At 34.0% G+C, this 21,290-nt stretch overlaps 1 protein-coding gene across 1 annotated transcript in view; it reads left to right on the top strand.

Annotated features, from left to right (window-relative positions):
- The first annotated feature begins 1,672 nt into the window (after window positions 1-1,672).
- The window catches only part of COL3A1 (collagen type III alpha 1 chain), a 42,943-nt gene continuing 23,325 nt past the window's right edge, over window positions 1,673-21,290 (top strand). Inside the window, exons 1-9 of the mRNA XM_002712333.6 lie at window positions 1,673-1,864; window positions 12,796-12,998; window positions 13,254-13,304; window positions 13,705-13,818; window positions 15,274-15,351; window positions 17,454-17,507; window positions 18,179-18,232; window positions 20,521-20,574; window positions 21,188-21,241. Coding sequence (XP_002712379.1) covers window positions 1,789-1,864; window positions 12,796-12,998; window positions 13,254-13,304; window positions 13,705-13,818; window positions 15,274-15,351; window positions 17,454-17,507; window positions 18,179-18,232; window positions 20,521-20,574; window positions 21,188-21,241 — 738 coding nt within the window. The 5' untranslated portion in view covers window positions 1,673-1,788. The remainder of the gene's footprint in view (window positions 1,865-12,795; window positions 12,999-13,253; window positions 13,305-13,704; window positions 13,819-15,273; window positions 15,352-17,453; window positions 17,508-18,178; window positions 18,233-20,520; window positions 20,575-21,187; window positions 21,242-21,290) is intronic.

Genomic DNA, 21,290 nt, shown 5'->3' with positions numbered 1-21,290 from the left:
GGATTTTTATGTAAGTACCAAAGATACTATGAGAAAAATTCATCATGATTCTGAATTTATCTGAACACGCAATAGTTTTTTTTTAAGTAGAGGATGAAGATGATTGGAAGTCAGAGAATTACGTATAACAGTCTTCTGCCCTCCCAACATTACTGTGATGATCCAGTAGGAAAGCTTTTAGTCGTGACCATTCTCAACAGTTCCTTTTCCCCCCTCAAGCAGTGACTCTCCAATCTAAAATCAGAATATGCACAGGAGATTGATCTTGTTCTAGTCCTCTCGGCCACTATCAGATGATGCCATCTATATTGGAACGTCTTGGTTTATGATCACTTCGAGTAGAGATACAAGGAGGCAAGTGTTCCGATCTCCACGCTTACAAAATTTATGTATACCTCAAATTGAGTAAAATGAATTAGGAGAAAGAGAAAGATGAAAACAAACTTAAAGGATATGATTTTGCTGTGAAGGAAAGTTTTCAACTGGGTCATTGAGAAATGACTTCCATGAATTGGTGTGAAGTGGTGAGATTTTATGTGCACATGCATGGAGAAAGAAATGATCAAGTTAATATGGAAAAGTTAAATGCATGTGACCTTGATTAGAGCTTAAATGCCCCATGTATTTATTATTGTGGTGCAAGGAAATATCTTGATTACTAGAAATGCCTTGATGCCATGACCAAGTGTAGTCTCTGAAAAAGATTTATCAAAGACTTAGCAATGGTTTTGCTCCCTTTTCAAATGTCATCCAGAAATTACTTCTTAGGTCCAGAAATACATTGGAAAGCTATGCTGGTGAGGGTTTGGAAAGCATACATATGAAAATCTAAATTTAGAAATATTTATACTAATCTTTATAACCATGCATATAAATGAGAATTTCTTCTGGTATTCTTTTTCTGTTCCATGTGATAAACTCTTTCTTCCAGTTTCTTACAAAGTCGAGACACAAAAGACTGAATTTTTCCTCTAGAAAATGTTTTCTGGTTTTACCAAGCAGCATAAAAGTTAGAAGTTTCACAAGAAAGCACTTTGGCTTGCTAAAGAAATTTTTGAGGAATGGAAACAGCTATAGATAAGTATCTAACTTTTAGGATGCCATTCAAACAGAGATCAGACACTTAGTGTTTTGACTTTAGCATAAAATTTAACTTCCAGACCTCGGGGTTCATGGATGAGAGTAAGGGGGTTTTCTTTCGGTTAATCTCTCACTGTTCCTTATTTAAATTGAGTTAGGGTGCGTTCTGCAAAATCCCAGTATACAAATCCAGGAAAGTAAGGTTTGCAAAATTAGCCATATTCAAGAAATATGCATCAAACAATTTCTCAAAAGTGTGAAGCTGTTAATATGATACAGGGAGATAAAAAATGCATACATTTAATTCTCATGTAGTGAAACACAAACAGAATATTCTGTATGTGTTCTGAAGTTATGCAAACATGCATTAGACTAAAATAAATAAAAAACTCTCACACAGTACATGCACACAAACTCCAGATGTACTATTTTTCTTACTCTGTGGTTTGTGTCTTCTATAAGGGCAAAGAAATATTAATCATTTCTTTTACTGCTAAGGGGATGGGTGCCGCTCTCATATTTCAGAAAGGGGCTGGAAAGTGAGGGAAGCCAAACTTTTTCCTATTTAAGGCCAAAGCAAAGGAATCTCAGTGGCTGAGTTTTATGACAGGCCCGGTGCTGAAGGGCAGGGAACAACTGATGGTGCTACTTTGAACTGCTTTTCTTTTCTCCTTTTTGCACAAAGAGTCTCATGTCTGATATTTAGACATGATGAGCTTTGTGCAAAAGGTAACCTGGTTACTTCTTGCTCTGCTTCATCCCACTGTTATTTTGGCGCAACAAGGTAAGTAGCTACTGATTTCAGAAAATGTTATGGGGTTTTGTTTTTACTTCTTACAAAGAGATACAAAGAGGGAAATCAGCCTCCTAAAATAATTTCTTCTAACATTTCCAACTGCGAAACGTTCACCGTGATTGTGTGTTTTACCTTTGTTTAAAAAGAATAATGTCTTGTGTGTTTTTGAAAGTTTTGGGTTGTTTCAGATAAAGCTTTTCTTGTACTAACTATTTTCACGTTAAAGGCATTGGAAACTCTTTAAAAGGCTTTGTAAGTCTCCCCTCCTGGACCGTTAACATCTTGGAATGTTTTCCTAGGCTGTCTGGAAGTTACTGGTCTTTTGTAATAATTTTATGTCCTCCTCTGCATGCTGCATTCTTTGTAAGGCTGGAATATTGGGCATTGTTTTCCCAAGAAGATAATAGTTAGAAATAGCATGCATTCAGAGCATTCTAACATTAGGCGCTATGCATTAGTAGAATCATTTCACCTTTTTCTGCGAAACAGCAGCAAGGTAAAGTCTACCAACTTTCTTTTAATGAGTTCAAACTGCTAAAACTGTTCCAACACCCTTGCTTTTTCTTGTTCTGTTTCAACCACTTACAATGATTAATCCAGCTTTTTCTAGTAGTTTACTGTTAAGGGTTTACTGTGTTCTGCATGTTCCACGTTTCAACTGTGTCTGCATTACTGAAGAGATTACTTTTTTCAACAGGCATGTTTTGGCTTTTCTACAAGCAGGGAAAACATATCAGTAGTGTTTGACTTCAAAAAACTGATTTCATTTATGTTCTGATGAGTTCATAGAATGGATTTCATAGTTTAATTGCCCCAAAACCATTTGTCTCTTTATGTGAAAATGTTTCTTAATTCCTATGTTCTTCACAGTTAGGGAAACCAGGTAAACTGAAATACACACCTTCACAGTATAAATATTTAAGAGGTAAATTTAAAGCTAGCCAGAAGTTATTAGACAAGAATTTGTATTTTTACCTACTGCATTTCTGTAATTTTTGCAAACATGTTGTATTATGATAATGAGATTTTTGCTATTGTTGTTTATAATTTCAAATATCAGTGGTGCCAAAAAGGTAATCTATGTCAGTTGGTGAGGGGCAATGCCCAGTGATGTTTCTTTACTTATAATCAGCCCATGATCACAAAAGAGAAACACCCATATTCCTTGTCTGCTTGGTTTCCTCTCCCCCTTATCCCTCGCCTCTCTTCCCAGCCCCTCCTTTTCTCTCCACCCCTTCTGGCTCCTTTCAACCCCCCCCCATTTCCTCTCTTTACCCTCTCCTATCCCTAAGCAAGTCCATCTCTACTTACTCATGGCTCCTCCTCCACCACCCCCTCCCTCTCACGTGTCCTTCTTATGTCTCCATTTTCCTTCTCTCACCCCTGAGTCCTCGCCTTTCCTCTCCTTGAATTTGCAATCCTGTTTCCCTTCCTTTCCCTCTCCCCTTCCCTTTCTTTTAATGTCCATTGCAATTCTGGGTCCTTCCTTGGTAAGCTTAGTGATAAGCACCTCCCAACACCCCCAATAAAGTCTTCTTTGAGTTCTTAAATTCTTCTCACTTCTGGGGAGGGGTTGATGGTGATTGGGTGGGGAAGGGGGAAACAAGGCTGGGGAGGAATCACAGAGTTCTTATTTACTGAATAGGTTAAAAACCATTGGTTTTTGTTCCAAAGATTGACAAAACATTTGTGGTTTCCTAATGGTGACAAGCACAATGAGAGATAAGCACTATGGCTATTTTTCTTCTCATTTCAACTTATGAGAAAAAAAAAAGTCTGATAACTGTATTATCTTGCCATCACATAAATTCTTTTTCTTCTTCCTTTTCTTTTTAACTACAAAAAAAAATAAAGAGCTACAAAACTTTGCTAATACATTTTAAACTTTCAAGAAGATGAAAGGAATTTTGTTTGGCTTATTATTTTGTTTGTGATTTTAAAAATAGCTTTGGTGTTTTACATGTATATTATGTTCTCTATACGTTTTAGAAGAAAATTCTGCTGGTGGATTAGCTCTGGGGAGATTACAGGAGGTGGCTGTTATGTAGCACCACAAAAACAATCTTGTCCCGGGTAGGGGTTTCTTGTACCCCTATATGTCCAGATAAACTCAGAAACAGCACAGTACTAAGGAACACTAGCTTGTGGTCTACTAACAGGAGTTTTCTGGAGCATAAAACATGTATTCACGAAGCATGTTGGCCTTTTTACAAATTCATGAAAGTTGTACTTAATCCTTGTGTTTGATTCCAGCAAAGGAGAAACCTGGTCTGTTTTATATTTCCTGTAGTGTAGAAACACGCCAGATTTCAGGCTAAAAAATGCACCACCTAGTGGATGACAGAGTTATTTGCAAAACCATGCCAGCATTAACCTTACATAGCAGAATTCAGTATTTAATAACGTGATTTTAAAATATTATATTTTGAAATTTAAACATTAAAGACTACTTTCCTAAGTAATTAATTGTTAAGATGTTGTCAAACACATAATTCATACAATATTGAAAGTCATTTTAGAAATGAATTTCATTGTTTTGGTCATTTTCAATATTTTTCATGCAACTTTTCAAAAATAGTTTTAACATTTAAAAACTGATGTTGTCATTACTTCAAATAAGTATTTTCCTCACTGTTTATTAGTTATACAGTTGTACAGACAATATTCCTAACTAACATTGCTTCACTGGGGAAGGGAAGGTAACTTTAAGTAAATGTGTTTTAAGATTTGAGCTTCCATATTTTGCTACACTGACAATTCCACTGAAATAAACTATGAGCCTTGTATCATTGTAGAACTTCAAACTGTAAATGGATACAGAGAATCAGTTCCCTATCACTTGTTATGAGAGTCGATTTTCCAACATTCAAGTTTTCTGGTTTGTATTACCTATGAAATTAAACACACTGAAGTAAAGAAAACAAACACCATAAAGTCGCTAGAAATAACTGTACTTTAAGAGGAGAGAAGGCATACTGGTTCACACATCTCAGTGTCAGTCATCTGACATGGACCCAGTGCTTAATTGGGATAGCAAAACCAGGAAAGGGCAAGGTTAAGACTAGAACCAAAATCTGTTAAATCCTAGCTATCTAGAAAACACAAAACATACATTAAATTCAGAATTTTCTTATTTTTATACCCATTTGTCATCGAAGTGATACCAAAAACTTGTATATTGTCCCAAAAAATACTCATATATGAGCTAACACATTCCTACAGGTGAAAAAATACGTAGTTCTCTGTTTAAAATTGACTTTGAATTAATAAATCCATTTTTTAAACAAGAGGTTCAAAAGTTTATGGTTTAACCAGAAATTATCATCAGGTCTGTGATCATATACATCAGAAGAAAATAAATTACTATTGATACAAAATTTTGTGTTTTTACTTCATGGCACCTGTTTGTTCCCCACCCCGACTCCCACCTCCAGAGTATTCAGCATCTAAAGGCCTTAGTAAATAAATATTCTGATTAAATTCTGGAATTAAAGATGTCAATAGTATTAGAGAAGAGAATAACATCACTAGAGCATTCTTGGAGAGAAGGAAAGACAGTGATAAAAATGCTTTCTAATTCTGATTCCTGAATTGTTGTTTCATGAGCTGTGAGTCTGTGTGGTTTGTAGTTGAAACTGGAAGGTAAATCCTCAGGAAAGCCCCTGTTGCATACCAAAGTTCTCTGCCAGACCATGAACTGTCACTCAGAGAAGAGTGCCATCTACCGAAACTGTTAGGTGTCCCCTTGAGATTGGCAAGGCTCTGATGCAGTGTTCCAGATCATGTGGCTCAGTTACTCTGCTTTGTAACATCAAGTGAAATCACCACCCTGCAATGATTAAAGTGGATTGCCTAAGAATTAAAGCTTTAAAGATTAAAGATGTTATTGCTTTTGTTGGACATGAGGAATATTTGAAAAGTTTCCAGGTCTACAGTAACTTTCTGGAAATGTCTCAGTGGACTGTTTCTTGTAAAGCAACTTTCCCTGGAAAAATAGCTCAGTTCCATTGTTTTCCACACTCAAAAGAGAAAAAGTTCATATCGTACTTAAAAAAAAAAAAAACCCAGACTTTTCAAAGGGGAAACTTTGCCTGTTTCATGTCATGATGACAATGGAAAAAGTGAGATAGCTATTCTTACACAAATCGTTTGTCAGCTACAGTTTGGAGAGTTACATTAACCACTAGAATTTCTGTCTGTGCTTAATGAAAACACAGTACAAGTGCATTCCTTTCAGATTAACTAATAAAAATCCTTGTTTTTTCCATCATTGGGGTCGAGCACTGCCATTTAAAAAGTAACCTCCATGAACAAAATGAAAAGTTCAAAGGAGGCCCAAGTCAACATGTCCAGAAGATGCAAAAATCAAAAATAAATGATCCAGAAAATATTAAAAGTAAAAGCTGCCTTGAAAGCTAGCCCTGAGAAATGACTACTTCAGTAACATCCAATGCATTTTCCTGAATCTTTTCCTTTCTGTAGTATCTGGTGGGGAGGATGACAGCAGCTCTATTTCTCGAGTAAATCAGCACTGTAGAAGCACGCTTTGGAGTTACATAGCATGCTCAAACTTCATTCAGGGAGAGATACTAATGAAGCTGGGATGCTGTGTAGTAACCAATTTTTCTGAAAATTTTTGTCTTTCTGAGTCATCTTAGACATATTTTTGCATTGCATACAGAAGCCTTATCTGTTGGTGATCGTTATTGTTGGAATCCTACTTGTCTGTGCATAGTAGGATGCATGCTGGGTTTCTGAATCACACATTGATCCTGCTGGTGGTCTGCGTGTCATCAGGATGGCCTTGACGATATAACTCTTGTCCATGAAGTCAAGAGACAATAAATAGTGGAAGTCAACTCCAGATGGTATCTTCCTGATTTGAGACCAGATAGAAAGGGCTTTTTCCAGAGAACTGTGATCCATTTTCAGGCTCCGATTTGAACCTTAGAGACCATGTGGGTCAGAGCTTTGAAGCTGGGCTCTTTAGTCCCAGTCCTTGAAACAGCAGAAAGGGAACAGAATGCAGTAGTCAGGCATGTCAGATTTGAAGAAAACCCTTCTGGTTTCAAATCTTAGTTTTACCTCTGAACATGCAACCTTGAGGAAATTATTTAGCATTTGTTTCAGATTCTTCACCTACAAAATGAAGATTATCACAGCACTCAGCTCAAAGGGTCTTTGAAAGGATTAAATAAAATAGATATTACAAACTATTTTTAGCAATAGCTTCAACATAAGAGGAACTATACAAACTCTGCCTAGCCCTAGCTCAACGCTGGCCAATAAATTATTCCAAGGAAGAAATCAAAGGTCTTGCTGAAAAGGAAGAGGATATAGAATTTTCGTAGTCAAAATACACAATTTAACATTACCACTATTAGAATATATTTTTTCAGTGTTCTTATAATTGGTCAGATCATAGTATGGATGCAATTGCTGGTTGTTGGGTACAAAATACTTCAAATATTCCAATTCCCTATTTTTATTTTGGCTTTATACAACAATAATCAACTTAAGAGAAATTTCTAATTGGAGTCCTAAAATCGTGTGTTGAGAAGAAATAAAACCAGAGAACATCCAGAAATAATGAGTCATAAAGTTTTCTTTCTTTTTTTCTTCTGGTGGGGACAAGGATCAACAGAATCTACTTTGTCCATACAAACAGTATTTTTAAATTAAAATTATCTCTTCACATTGTCTGTAGATTTTAATTTGGTGTTTTTATTAATTTATATAACATATTTTAAGAAATTCTGATAAATACCTGACTAGCAGAGACATATTCAATAAAAATGCATATTTTTCAAACATCATATCATTTAAGAGCCAAACCAAACATATTTTAATTGGATTCTATATTAATTCCAAATACACACACTTATAAAGCATTCAACTTTCTGAAGTAATGGAAAATGATGTCATGATAATTTGCAATGCACATCTGTGATTTTAGATTTCCAGATTAAAAACACCTTTGCCAAGATAAGAATTCAATAAAAAGAAAAAGGGAAGAAAAGTGCTTGTCACTCAAGCTAAATTAACAGTTTTATTAGATGCTTTAGGTAATATGTTTTTACACTAAAAATGGCAGTAAAAGAAGCATAATTTACAAAATATTTTAGTCAGCAGTAGGAGTCTTTCAAGTCAGCATGATTTAAAAATAAAGAGTGGAAAGAAGAACAACAAAAAGTAAACTTTATGCTAATATAAACTTACGTCACTTGGATTTATTTCTCTAAAGTTTCACAGTATACCTAGGAAGGAAAAGAAGCTGAAAATGGATTATATTCTGTGCTACTTCATTGTGTTTCATATCTTAGATCCCAACAAGGAGATGGTTTACTCTGTATTGCTGTTGTACACACAGGTATATTTATTTCAAAAATGTGCTATGTAATAAGGAATAGAAATACCAAATGATAAGAAATGCATAGTTGAAACTTAATTACAAATTAGAACAGAGAATCTTAGTCTAAATAACAACAAATAAAGGAAGCAATTGAATGGAAAAAAAATAATTTGCCTAGTAGTAAAATGAGATAATTTTTGCAAAAACATTTTAACTCATTTTTTCCAAATTGCTCTAAATATAGATATATAAGAAGATAAGGGAATAATATGAGATAACTGACTTCCGAATCCCATTTTCCATTCTACTTGTAAGTGCTGCAGTTAACTACAACATTTTATTTCTCCTGAAAACAAAATTCCTTTCCCTTGGCATTGTCAGGATTTCACTGTCTACAACTACTCACTCAAACTAAGAGAACCATGAAACAGCTGTGTGAGAGGTTTAGCTTCCAGACAAACCTCTTGCTGACCATATTTGGTCTAGGGTATAATAATAACTAAGAGGAAGCTGCACAAAACTCCAGTCTTCAGCAAAGGTGACTGAGGTAGAAAATCAGAATGGACTGGACTTCAGCCATCAATTTCCACAGGGAGTGATTTTTCAGGAGTGCTACATTCCTTTCAAATGAACGTAAAATTGCATGGCTTCAAACAAGACTGCACTAATTCTTATTGTTTTAGCCATCCAATCTTTTCTCTTTTACCTAGAACTTTCTGATGTAAAATAAAGCATACATACACCATGTTAACTGTCATGTGCAAATCAGAAGAAAAAAGTCACTCAAATTATATGTTGAGGCATCTGCATTTTAATAAGGATACTACACAAGATTTCTAAGAAAATTTGGGAACAATAGCTAAATAGCAATATTTGTTAATACTGAACTTCACGTAATTCTAACAAATTTATTTACAACCTGCTCATTTAATAGTTTTCAGAGCAAATAGAAAATAATGCATTTTTTGTAGTATGAGAACCCACAAACGAGACATAAACATAGAAGAATGATTACATAGTGGGGAAAAGAAGATTTATGTTCACTGCAAGGAATTTTAAGAGATAGGGAAGAAATATATTTTAAATATGAGATTTTTGATTTATTTTCCAGGTATCCTCATTTGTCTTCTTTTGTCATTGACATTCAGTAACTAGTTTTTGTCATGTAACATATTAATTATAGAAAGGTAATCCTTCTCCAGAGACAAAAAGTTGAACACATCATTAGCACAATCTAGTCATTTTTTCATAGAGAGGATTTCAAATTCAGATTACAAAATGGAAAATCTTGAGCTGAAACTGACCTGTTGGAGCATTTCATATAAAGTTGATTTAAAGAAAGATTTAAAATGATTCACATTAAAAGGGAAAACCTATGCAAAGATCTAATGATTTTACTGGGCAATCTTTCATCTCAAAACTTTCAGACCTCATCAGCAAAACAGTTGATTTTAGCTCTAATATATACAAATAGCTTAGTGCATACATCTGTTTACATTTTTACTGTTCATAATATGGTACTTCAAAAACTTTGCAGAAAATAAAAAGTAACTTTATTTTGGTGCAAAAATTTTGAGATCCTTGCATAGCTTTTTTCTTTCTTTCTTTTTTATTTATTTAATTATTTATTTATTTTTTAGGCTTTTTTTAAAACTTTTATTTAATGAATATAAATTTCCAAAGTACGGCTTATGGATTACAATGGCTTCCCCCCCATATCGTCTCTCCCACCCGCATCCCTCCCCTTTCCCACTCCCTCTCCCCTTCCATTCACATGAGGACCTATTTTCGATTCTCTTTATATACAGAAGATCAGTTTAGCATACATTAAGTAAAGATTTCAACAGTTTGCTCCCACACAAACATAAAGTGAAAAATAATAGAGAATTTTTTAAATGATGATGAAATCAGATCAGACCTATTGTCATGTTTAATCCCAGTGAGAGTCAAGTTGGGAATTGATAATTTCTTCTTTTTTTTTTTTTTTACAGAAGATCAGTTTAGTATACATTAAGTAAAGATTTCAACAGTTTGCACCCCCATAGAAACACAAAGCGAAATATACTGTTTGAGTACTCATTATAGCATTAAGCTTTTTTCGTGATATGCATTTTCCATGAACTTTTTAAAATACCATCATATTTTCCACAACACCTTTAAAAATAGGCCTACTTTATTTGCACGGAGGCAAGCATTTTGGTATTCACCTTTAATGTCCACAATGAATAAAGATATGTTCCTTAGAAAATAGATATTCCCCCTGTTCTCAACTATCTCTTTCAAACATTGAGGAGAAACTAGAATAACTTTTCCAAATAGATTCTTTTTTGCTTATTTAAAATTACAATTGGGGCCGGCGCCTTGGCTCACTAGGCTAATCCTCCGCCTAGCGGCGCCGGCACACCGGGTTCTAGTCCCGGTCGGGGCGCCGGATTCTGTCCCGGTTGCCCCTCTTCCAGGCCAGCCCTCTGCTGTGGCCAGGGAGTGCAGTGGAGGATGGCCCAGGTGCTTGGGCCCTGCACCCCATGGGAGACCAGGAGAAGCACCTGGCTCCTGGCTTCAGATCAGCGTGATGCACCGACCACAGCGCGCCGGCCGCGGCAGCCATTGGAGGGTGAACCAATGGCAAAGGAAGACCTTTCTCTCTGTCTCTCTCTCTCACTGTCCACTCTGCCTGTCCAAAAAAAAAAAAAAAAAAAAAAAAAAAAAAAAAAAAATTACAATTGGATAATAATACTGTCTTTGATTAGCTAAAGACCACATTGAGAAACTATAATACAAAATCAGAACAGATTTTTAAATTTCTTGAAATGAGTTACAGGTATTGCACAATTCATTAAATATGTATCTGCACACATTAGAGGAAATGAAAAAAAAAAGGAACCAATTTCAGTACTCAGCAGAATCTATAGGCTCTGATATTTTTTCCTTTTTGGTGCACTTTACTAAATCAGTTAAATCTCTAAACCAAAATCTTTATCATGAAACTAAATTATTGTTAACCTCAGACCAGGAGAAGATAGAGAACCAATGATTAAAAATGTGCTCTTCCTTGGTATATGTAGTGTCCAGATGGGAAAACCTCAGGACCACTGGAAGACTTCTTGGCTACTAGGCAGGAAAAAGTGCATTTTAAACTTCCTGCTTCCTCCAAACCAGATCTTATTCCACAGACATTTTAAAGACTGTAACTTTGAGAAAATGAAAATTTCACCCTCACACAAAAAAGTCAAAGAATATATCATGTTATTCACAAAAATTTTTGCAAATTTTTAGAGAAGGATGACTTATTTACTCAATTATTGGCAAACTTTCACAGTAATCCTCAAGAACTAATATTGTATTTAGCCACAATCCATAGTTAATGTTTAAAAATTAAAACCAGGTTTCATTTTGGCAACCACTTAGCTGATTCATTTTTAATAGCCTCTGAAATTTCAGTACCTTGAATATAAATAGGAACCAAGCCTAAAATTTTGGTTGAAGCAAATTTTTTACCATTTTAAGCCACGAATACATAGTCATGATTCATATTTTTCCCTATAATTTTTTATGTATTCCTTGCCAGAGTTTGTTTTAAAAAATCTCCCCCTCACCTGCTCTGTGACTTGGAAACTCCTTTACATCCATGTAAGATATGCAATATATTACATCATATCATTTTGACCTACTAATGCCTAATAGAGTTATTGTGACATTCTCTATATACTATAAACTTGGCTAAAAGTTTCCCTAGGAAAATATGCAAGAGTTTAATGTTGCTAAGATTAGCTGAGTTTGCTCCTGAATTTCTCAATAAGGTTAAGAAAATCCAGAAAATATTCAGAGTTAGTGACAAAATTATCTTTTTAGTTAATGTTCCTCACTAGTGTTAAAACAAAGAATAGCAACTGGGTAATAAGTTTTATTTTCAATTGTATAATCAATAAATAAATGTTTCAATGCTTGTGTGCTATACATTGATGTTAAATTCCTAATATAAATGCAATTAAAATACCTGTTAGTCTTAATGAAAATCAAAAATGCTTTACCAATTTTATGTTAATACACAGACTTGATTTTTTTAAATTTTAATTTACTTATTTTGTTTATTTGAAAGGCAGAGAGATGAGAGAGAGTCAGAACAAAGACAGATACGTCTACCATCTGCTGATTTACTACTCAAAAGTCTAGAATAACCAGGGTTGGTTCAGGTCTTCAGTAGGAAATCAGAACTCAATCCAGATCTCCTATCTGGGTGGCAGGAATCCAACTACTTGACCCATCAATTGTTGCCTCCTAAGGTACACATTAGCAGGAAGCTGGAATTGGGAGCAAAGCTGGGACTCAAATGGAGAAACTCTATAGGGGATTTTGGCATCCCAAGGAGAGTCTTAACCATGGCATCAAATGTCTGTCCCCAGGTCTCTTACTAGTTGGAAATTAGGTAGGGAAAATATGATACATTAAATGAAGAAATTGTTCAAACTATCTTTACTTTGGCTATTGTAAATAGGTGTTGCTGCAGAACAAAAATCGCATTTTACTGAAGGGTTTTGAAACATCACACCCTTTACTTCTTTTCCAGCACCTGCTGGAGGATGCACTCACCTTGGCCAGTCCTATGCCGATAGAGATGTCTGGAAACCCGAACCGTGCCAAATATGCATCTGCGATGGAGGATATGTTCTCTGTGATGATGTAATATGTGATGAAGAAAATTTAGACTGCCCCAACCCAGAAATCCCATTTGGAGAATGTTGTGCAGTTTGCCCAGCGCCTGAAACAACTGTGAGTTGAAAGAAAAACTATATATCTTCAACATTCATATTTAAACACCTAAATAGCTCCTATATCATGGGAGTCTGAAAGGAAATGATAGTTGGGTCTGCCCAATGGTCATGTTGATATCACAAGCAGAAAGTGAACATTGCAACTTTGTGACTGGATATAAACCGGGTTAAGAAATAAACATGTAAATTGGCAGGTATTTTGTGGATAAGTTTTTCGATGTCTTGTTTAACCCTCATTTTTTTCATTCCTTAGACTCCCCGCACTGTTGATGGCCTAGGACCTCAAGGGCCTAAGGGAGATCCAGTAAGTAAATATTCTCCAGTTGATTGAAGTTAATGCTAATGGTAGTTCCAGTTCTAGTTGACTTTTCTTTTCCTTTTCACATGCTTTCCAGATCTTAATTCTCATCATTCATACATTTTCTTTAGTGCTGCATGTTTGAAAAATGACACCATATGATTGTTCAAGATGCAACTGCCTCAAAATTCATATAATGTCATCAATCCCGTTATCAATTTAAAAAATAAAATTTAGACCAATATATAAATAGATGCATTACACTTAAATTACTCATATTGTTTGAATACAAATTGATTTCCAAGAAAATATATCACTTCTATTTGCAGAGCAGCAAAAATCTCATGACTTTTTAATCATCCAGATTTGTCACTGTTTTGTTTACTTTTACTTTTGCTTCTCTTAGGGCCCTCCTGGTATTCCTGGGAGAAATGGTGACCCTGGTATTCCAGGACAACCAGGCTCCCCTGGTTCTCCTGGCCCCCCTGGAATCTGTGAATCATGCCCTACTGGTACTCAGGTAATAAATTACAGGACTGAAAGATCCCTCTGTAAAACTATCTTAGTTCTTCTTGTTTCTGTGGTTTATATTACTTCTCACAATTGTCATTCCTTACATCTGTCTCTAATTTTATTATTTAACAAATCCTTATTAGTATTAATGTGTGTTAGGCATTGTTCTAAGTGCTTTGTCCGTATTCATGCTTCCCCTTAATGCTAACGCTATTGCTGCTAATTCCTTCCAACATTTCTTAACTTCTCAGCAGGCACATGACATGGAAAGTGGAATTAAAGACAAATTTATATTGTTATGAAAATAATTTGAATTCCATTTTTAAAAAATCTATATGGCGAACAAATTTCATGTATTTTATATACACAGATTTAGGGCATTGTGGTACTTTCCCCCCACCACCCTCCTTTCCCCTTACTCTCCCATCCCCCTCCTCCTTCTTTATTTTTCCTTTTAATTGTTACAATGGCATATTTTCATTTATTTTATCATCATAAGCTTAATTTTTGACAATATGCATTTCCCATGAAGTTTTTGAAGATCCCTCATACTCAATTATGTTTGAGAACCAAGAGAGCTATCAACTCCCCAAAGAATTAATCTAGGGAATTAAGAATGCAGCAGCCATACCTTATTACCCTTCTAACTTTGATGGTAAACTTTGGAAGTTTCAGACAAATATTAACTGTAAGCATTCTTTCCTACAGCGTGGCACCCAATTAACTCTACAAATGAAACAAATAATCAAATAAATAAACATGACAAAATTTCTGCTTCATGGAATAGGTGAATTTAGAAAACATACACAAATAAGCATAGGTTTAAAAATTGATTTTCAGAAGACATTTCAATAAGAAGTAAAGGCTAACATCTAATTCTTACCCTAGTAATTAAATAGGACACATTTCTACACCTAGAACTCAAGATGAAACAAGTTCTAGGGGTATCCATTAAACTTATGATCCTTTATTTGATTCAATTGCTTGATTTCTCTGAGTATGCTTATCAATTAAGCATATTAACCAGAAGCCATAGGATATGAATTTCATTTGTATCATTAACTGTTGGAAAAGTAATTTGACTTCAATTTTCTGTTCAAAATAAAGAGGTTGAGTTTTATAATCTCAGTATTCCTTGAGCTGTAAGTAGTCTGTGTTCATATCTTAGTAATGCTACAGATAATTCTTAGAAATAGTAGTTTGAATAATAGCATTTAATTGAGTATTTATGCATTCACAAACATTTCTGTAGGATATGTAATATCAAAGCCATGTGTAGGATGTCTAATATCAAAACTATGTAGAAAGGATAAGTGAGATAATTAACGTATATCATAACCTCTGGCAGGCAGAAACCTTCTGCCAGTGAATAGTAGATGCTGCATGCACATCTAAATGCTTTTGAAAATATCTATGGTCTCTGTATTAAAATGATTTTATCTATCTGTTCTCTTTGCTGCAGAACTATTCTCCCCAGTTCGATTCGTATGATGTCAAGTCTGGCATAGGAGGAATTGGCGGCGGCTATCCTGGGCCAGCTGTATGTACAAATGTTTCTGACTGTTTTAGCACATTATTTATCTTTCTTGTTTGTTAGATTTTGAATGGTTGCTCTTCTGGGAACACAACATTTTTGTGTAATTGTATAAAATAGCTTATTCTTAATTAAGGTTGATTGGGGAAAAGGTAGCAATTTCTTGTTGATTCTATCCTAATTAATTTCTTACTCATCATCCTGCCTATATTGCCACTTCCTAACATAACCACCTCTAACAAAGTTCACCTGCCTTCATGCTTAGGTCTCACATAAATATATTCTCTGAGTTTAATAAAATTTTATTTCTTTTCACTCCCACTTTACTCTTTCTCATCTAGTTTATTCATAAACTTCTTTTAATGCCATTTAATTTATTAAATACTCCTTTATAGATGACAACTTAAGCAACAAATGCCCAATATAACAACCCATCCTCACGGCTATTCTCCAAATCAAACACAAAGATTTCCAGAATTCACTGCCTCTTTAACTATATCTACCCTAAATAATAGTTACCAATCTTGTACCTGAAGGATTTTCCTCCATGAAAATGACCTAGAGTTTTCATAGGAAAAATATCAATAACGCTAAAACCTAGGCACATGCACATGGTACCTGGTGTCCCATGTAAATGATCATTGCATTGGAACAGCTTCCCACGAGGAGGAATAGAAAGGAGGTTATAGTTTCACTGCAAAAACAAATATGTAAGTATAAATAAAGCAAGCCATTGGTTTCTCTAGAACTGCAGAGGATTTCCACTCAGATTATTGAATCACATATTTGTGATTTCCAAGCCTAAGGAGGACAAAATTCTTCTTCTGGGTTCAAATGACCTGTTAGAAAAGACTTAACAACTGGTGTAAAGCAAATGGGGGGAAAGAGCATTCTACAACTCTCTCAAGTTTTAATGCTTTGGTTTCTTTTCTTCTTTTTTTTTTTTTTTGTATTTTTCAAAGCCACAGGAAATTACATTAACTAATTTAAACATTAATTTAAATTTAAACTACAATCACATTATGACACCTATTTTAATCAAATATAGAGTTTATTCTAAAAAGTCAAATAATGAGACATCATTAACTGACATCAAAACTAGCATTTACAAGAGAAAATCTAATTAAAAATATTGCTTTAGAAATTTATTATCAGCATTTAGATATAGCTTGCTCTAATACAGAACGTTTTCTAGTTTATATTTCTGAAAAATGATAAATCAGTTTGATTTTGTTATGATTGCCACAAATGTGATTATTCTTATGTGTGTATCTAAATCTCCATGTCAATACAACCCTGTGACATCTATATCAATATAGTTATGAGCTATAGGGTTGATTTAGAACATTGTATTAGAGGCTTAGAGCATAGGACCAGTGGTATACAGATAAATATTTTTCCACATTGAATTTGACTGTCTGGCTAGGAACTACTTCTTCACCAGTATAGTATTATCCACATGTTAAAAAGCTATAGCAATTAAAACAGCATGATAATGGCATAAAAAGTGACACATTGATCAATGGAAATTAAAGAACCCAGAAATTAATGCATACACATATAGCCAACAGATTTCTTACAAAGGTGCTAAGAGCATGCATTGCAGAAAAGGAAGTCTTTTCAATAAATGGTGTTGGTTATACAAAGACAGAAGATGAAATTACATCCTTTCCTCTCGCCATATGCAAAAATCCATTCAGGATGGATGAAAGATCTAAATGTAAGATCTGAAGCTATGAAATTGGTAGAAGGAAATATGAAGGAAATCTTCAAGACATTGGTGGAGAAATTTTCATAGCATTTAGTATTGAATGTTTCCAGATTTTGAATTTTTTAGGAGTTTGGATCAATATTTTATAACATTTACAAAAAATTTTTGTCAATTCTATGATAATGAGCTTGATAGTGATACTTTATTACTGACATCTTCATTGTAGAATTCATAAAATTAAGTATACACATGAATAACTATCTAATAATGACACATAGTTGTTCACATTTTTAAAGATGTCAGCATGGTATCTAGACAGAATTATAACTTTGGTGCATGTATAAAATATATTTTTCATTCATTTATTTTGTATTGATCATTAAAATTGTCATTCCAGGGTCCTCCAGGCCCTCCCGGTCCCCCTGGTACATCTGGTCATCCTGGCTCCCCTGTAAGTACACACATCAGTGCTTTCTTCTTCATTCCTGTAAAAATCAAGTAAGTGTAGATTCTACTGAAAGTTAGCCATTCAAATATGTATAATTCCAAATAGTTAGATCATAACTGAGAAGCTTGGTTTTTTGTTTTTTTTTTCAAAAATGTTGGAATTCCACATTTAAGTCCTTTCTATCAACTGCTATTTACAATTAAAAGCCCTTTATGCTTCGAATCTATCTTCCTGATAATGAAATCACCCATGTGAGAACCCATATGTAACTCCTGGCTCCTGAATTTGGCCAGACCTCACTCTGGGTGTTATGGACAATATGGAAGTGAAAAAGTGGACAGAAGATCTCTCTCACACTCTCTTTTTCTCTGTCACTCTGCCTTTCAAATAAATAATCTAAAAAAAAAAACTTTCTAAAATTAAATGCCACATTTAGTTTGCATATAATATGCTTTTCCTTTGGAACCAATCTATTTTCAATGGAATGAAATGAATGGGATGCAATAACATTAATTTTATTCTGACTTGAAAAAAATGGGTTTTAATTGTTATAAACAGGAATAAAATTTACTGACTGTATTCACAAATCCTGATGTGTTACTATCTTTGAGATGTAAATGAAATATATGAAGATTATGTTACTTTAATAATAATACATTTGTTGTGCTCACTAGGGTTCTCCAGGATACCAAGGTCCCCCTGGTGAACCTGGACAAGCTGGTCCTGCTGTAAGTAACAAATAACCTATACTTAATAAATTGACAGTTCTGCAGAGAAGCATTTATTTTTTAAAGGTGATAGATCCCTATAGAGTACACATGAAGTTTAAATTTAAATATTTGAATAACAAATGCCACTTCTATGATACTTAAACTGGTTTCAAAGATCTTGTGCACTCCTTTTTTTCTTTATTTTTAAAAATTTTTCAGATAATACATTTTTAATTTACATTATAACCATAGGTTTATTGTGTCTACTAGAGAAAAAGTTCAACAGAAAAAGTAAAAGGACCATGGTCCAGTAGAAATACAGACAAGGACTATAAACAGTAAAATAATGTTCAACTCATACAAAGGAAATTTTAAAAACAGTAAAAAATCATTATAACTATACTGGTATATACTTTCTAAGCATTTAATTGACAAAGATTTAAAACAAATTTTGATAAAACATTGTATTTCGTATTTCAAAACTGATACACAAAGGAATTTTTTTTTCTTTCTTTTATGTTAGCTCCCACATATGAGAGAGCATATAGTATTTGTCCTTCTCTGTCTGGCTTATTTCACTCAACATACTGTTTTTCAGGTCAAAATCAGCTTCAAAAGATAGAATTTCCTTCTTTTTTATAGCTGAATAATATTCCATCATATATATATACACACATAATGGAATATACATATATATAAAATCACATTTTCTTTATTCATTTATCTAATAATGGATACCTTTGTTGATTCCATATGTTTGTTACTATGAACAGTGCAGCTATAAACATGCTGGAGAAAGTGTTTCTTTGATAAAATGAGTTCTTGAATTTTGGGAATCTACCTGGTAGTAGTATTGCTGGATCATGTGACAAGTCTATTTCTAGTTATTTAGGAAACTCCATACTGTTTTCCACTGTGTTGCACTAATTGACATTCCCACCAACAGTACATGAGTTCCCCTTTATCCATATATTCACCAGCATCTGTCATTCACTGACTTTTGGATAATAACCATTCTGGCAGGAGTGAGGTGATATCTCATTGTGGTTTTGAACTTCATTACTCTGATGACTAGTGATATTGAGCATTGCTTCCATGTATTTGTTGGGCATATTTATTTCTTCTTTTGAGAAGTATCTGTTCACATAATTTCCCCATTTCTGAAACTGGATTGGTCTGTTTTTTGTTCTTGTTGAGTTTTTGAGTGCCTACAAATTCTGAATATAACTGATACATAGATCAATGTAACAGAATATAGAGGCCAGAAACTAATCTATGTGCATAGTGTCAATTGATATTTGAGAAAAATGACCAGAACGTACATGGGAGAAAGAATAGTATCTTCAATAAATAGTGCTGACAAAACTGGACATATATTAGATCTCTACCTCTTACCAGATACAAAAATCAACTCAAGATGGTAAAAGACATATATTTAAGACCTAAGAATATGAAACTGCTGGAAGAAAATGTAGGGGAAATACTACAAGATACTGATGCATGTGATCACTTGTGTAAGACTCCCAAGGCACAAGCACTAAAAAGAAAGCTAAAAAATTGGCTTATATCAAACTCAGAAGCTTCTGCACAGCAAAGTAAACAATCAGTAAAGAGACATCTGATAGAATGGAAGAAAACATTGCAAGCTACTTACCCAACAAAGTATTAATATCCAGAATTGATCTCTTATGATCTCTTTGCATAATTTAGATACTTTAGAAACAGTTACTATAGGTATTCCCTCATTAGTTAGCCAACACAATAGTCTACTTCCTAAAGTTGACACAAATCCTCTAACAAATAGAAATAACATTTTATTAAAACCACCTATTAACCCTTATATCTATTCTCTTTATATAAATATATATGAATAGAGATTACATATGTCATATAGATAAAATATATATTAATACAGTAGAAATGAGCATAGTCTGATATAATATTCTAGAAGAATATGCTGTATAAAATGAAGAAGATGGTTATTTTAATCAAATTTTTAGAAATACCTTTATATTTAGGTAGCATATTCAATATCTTAAAAATGTAAAATTCCACCAGAATTTATATATACACACATGTGTATAAAATTTAGATACTTGATGTTCTTATTTTCATTAAAATAGGCTAATGAATTTTAGTAAATGAATTATATAATAAACGTATAATGTATTCAGCAAATGTGTTCAAGATGAAATACAATGAAAACATTTAAAAGAAGGTTCCTTCCTGAAATACACATAATACATAATAATAAACTGTAGCAGAATAAATTTACAATATGCTTGTTGTTATTTCCTTATTTTCAGGGTCCTCCAGGACCTCCTGGTGCTATTGGTCCGTCTGGTCCTGCTGGAAAAGATGTAAGTTTTCAAGGACTAAATGAAGATACACCAAAATTCAACTTATAATATTCTAAACAGAATATGATCTATGCCATAATACCAGAGGGAAAAATGTTATTCAAAAATTGATTTCAACACTTCAGCTCAAACTAATAGTTGATTACTATATTGTACTTGCGTGGTTACACATACCATTTGCTGAGTACCCCTAAATGTTATTTGGTATGTCGAGAAGACCCAGACAGTGAATACACAATGATCTAGAAGAGAAATAATTTTCTTCAGTCTCCTGTAATAAAGAATTTGGTATCAGTACTTCATGATCTTGAAAATTTATAAGCACTTTTAACATTATGGTAGTCCTCCTTTACCAATTAAGTTTCAGGGGCAAATTCCTCTTACTGAGTTGAGGAAGAACCTGAATTAAGTGATGAGAGATATCTGTGCTTTTTGTAAGTTATCTTTTTTAAAGTGAGAGAGGCCTTCCTCATTGCTTTTACCACGAAAGCTGATCTTACACCATTTTAGTGTGACCTGTGTAGGAAAAATTCAAAGTGAACAATTCACTCATTGGGTTACTGTATATTTTCTTCTCCATGACCACCTGTGAATTCTTTATCTCTCTACCTAGGGAGAATCAGGACGACCTGGAAGACCTGGGGAGAGAGGATTGCCTGGACCTCCAGTAAGTCTTCAGCTAATCAACCAATTGGAGTAATCAAGATTGTGTTACC

The sequence above is a fragment of the Oryctolagus cuniculus genome, chromosome 3 (genome assembly GCF_051225735.1).
Source record: "Oryctolagus cuniculus isolate XC-2025 breed Fujian yellow rabbit chromosome 3, ASM5122573v1, whole genome shotgun sequence".
In the NCBI taxonomy this organism is placed as follows: domain Eukaryota; kingdom Metazoa; phylum Chordata; class Mammalia; order Lagomorpha; family Leporidae; genus Oryctolagus; species Oryctolagus cuniculus.
The sequence above is the reverse complement of the archived record's forward strand: the minus strand, read 5'-3'. Positions and strand labels throughout refer to the sequence as shown.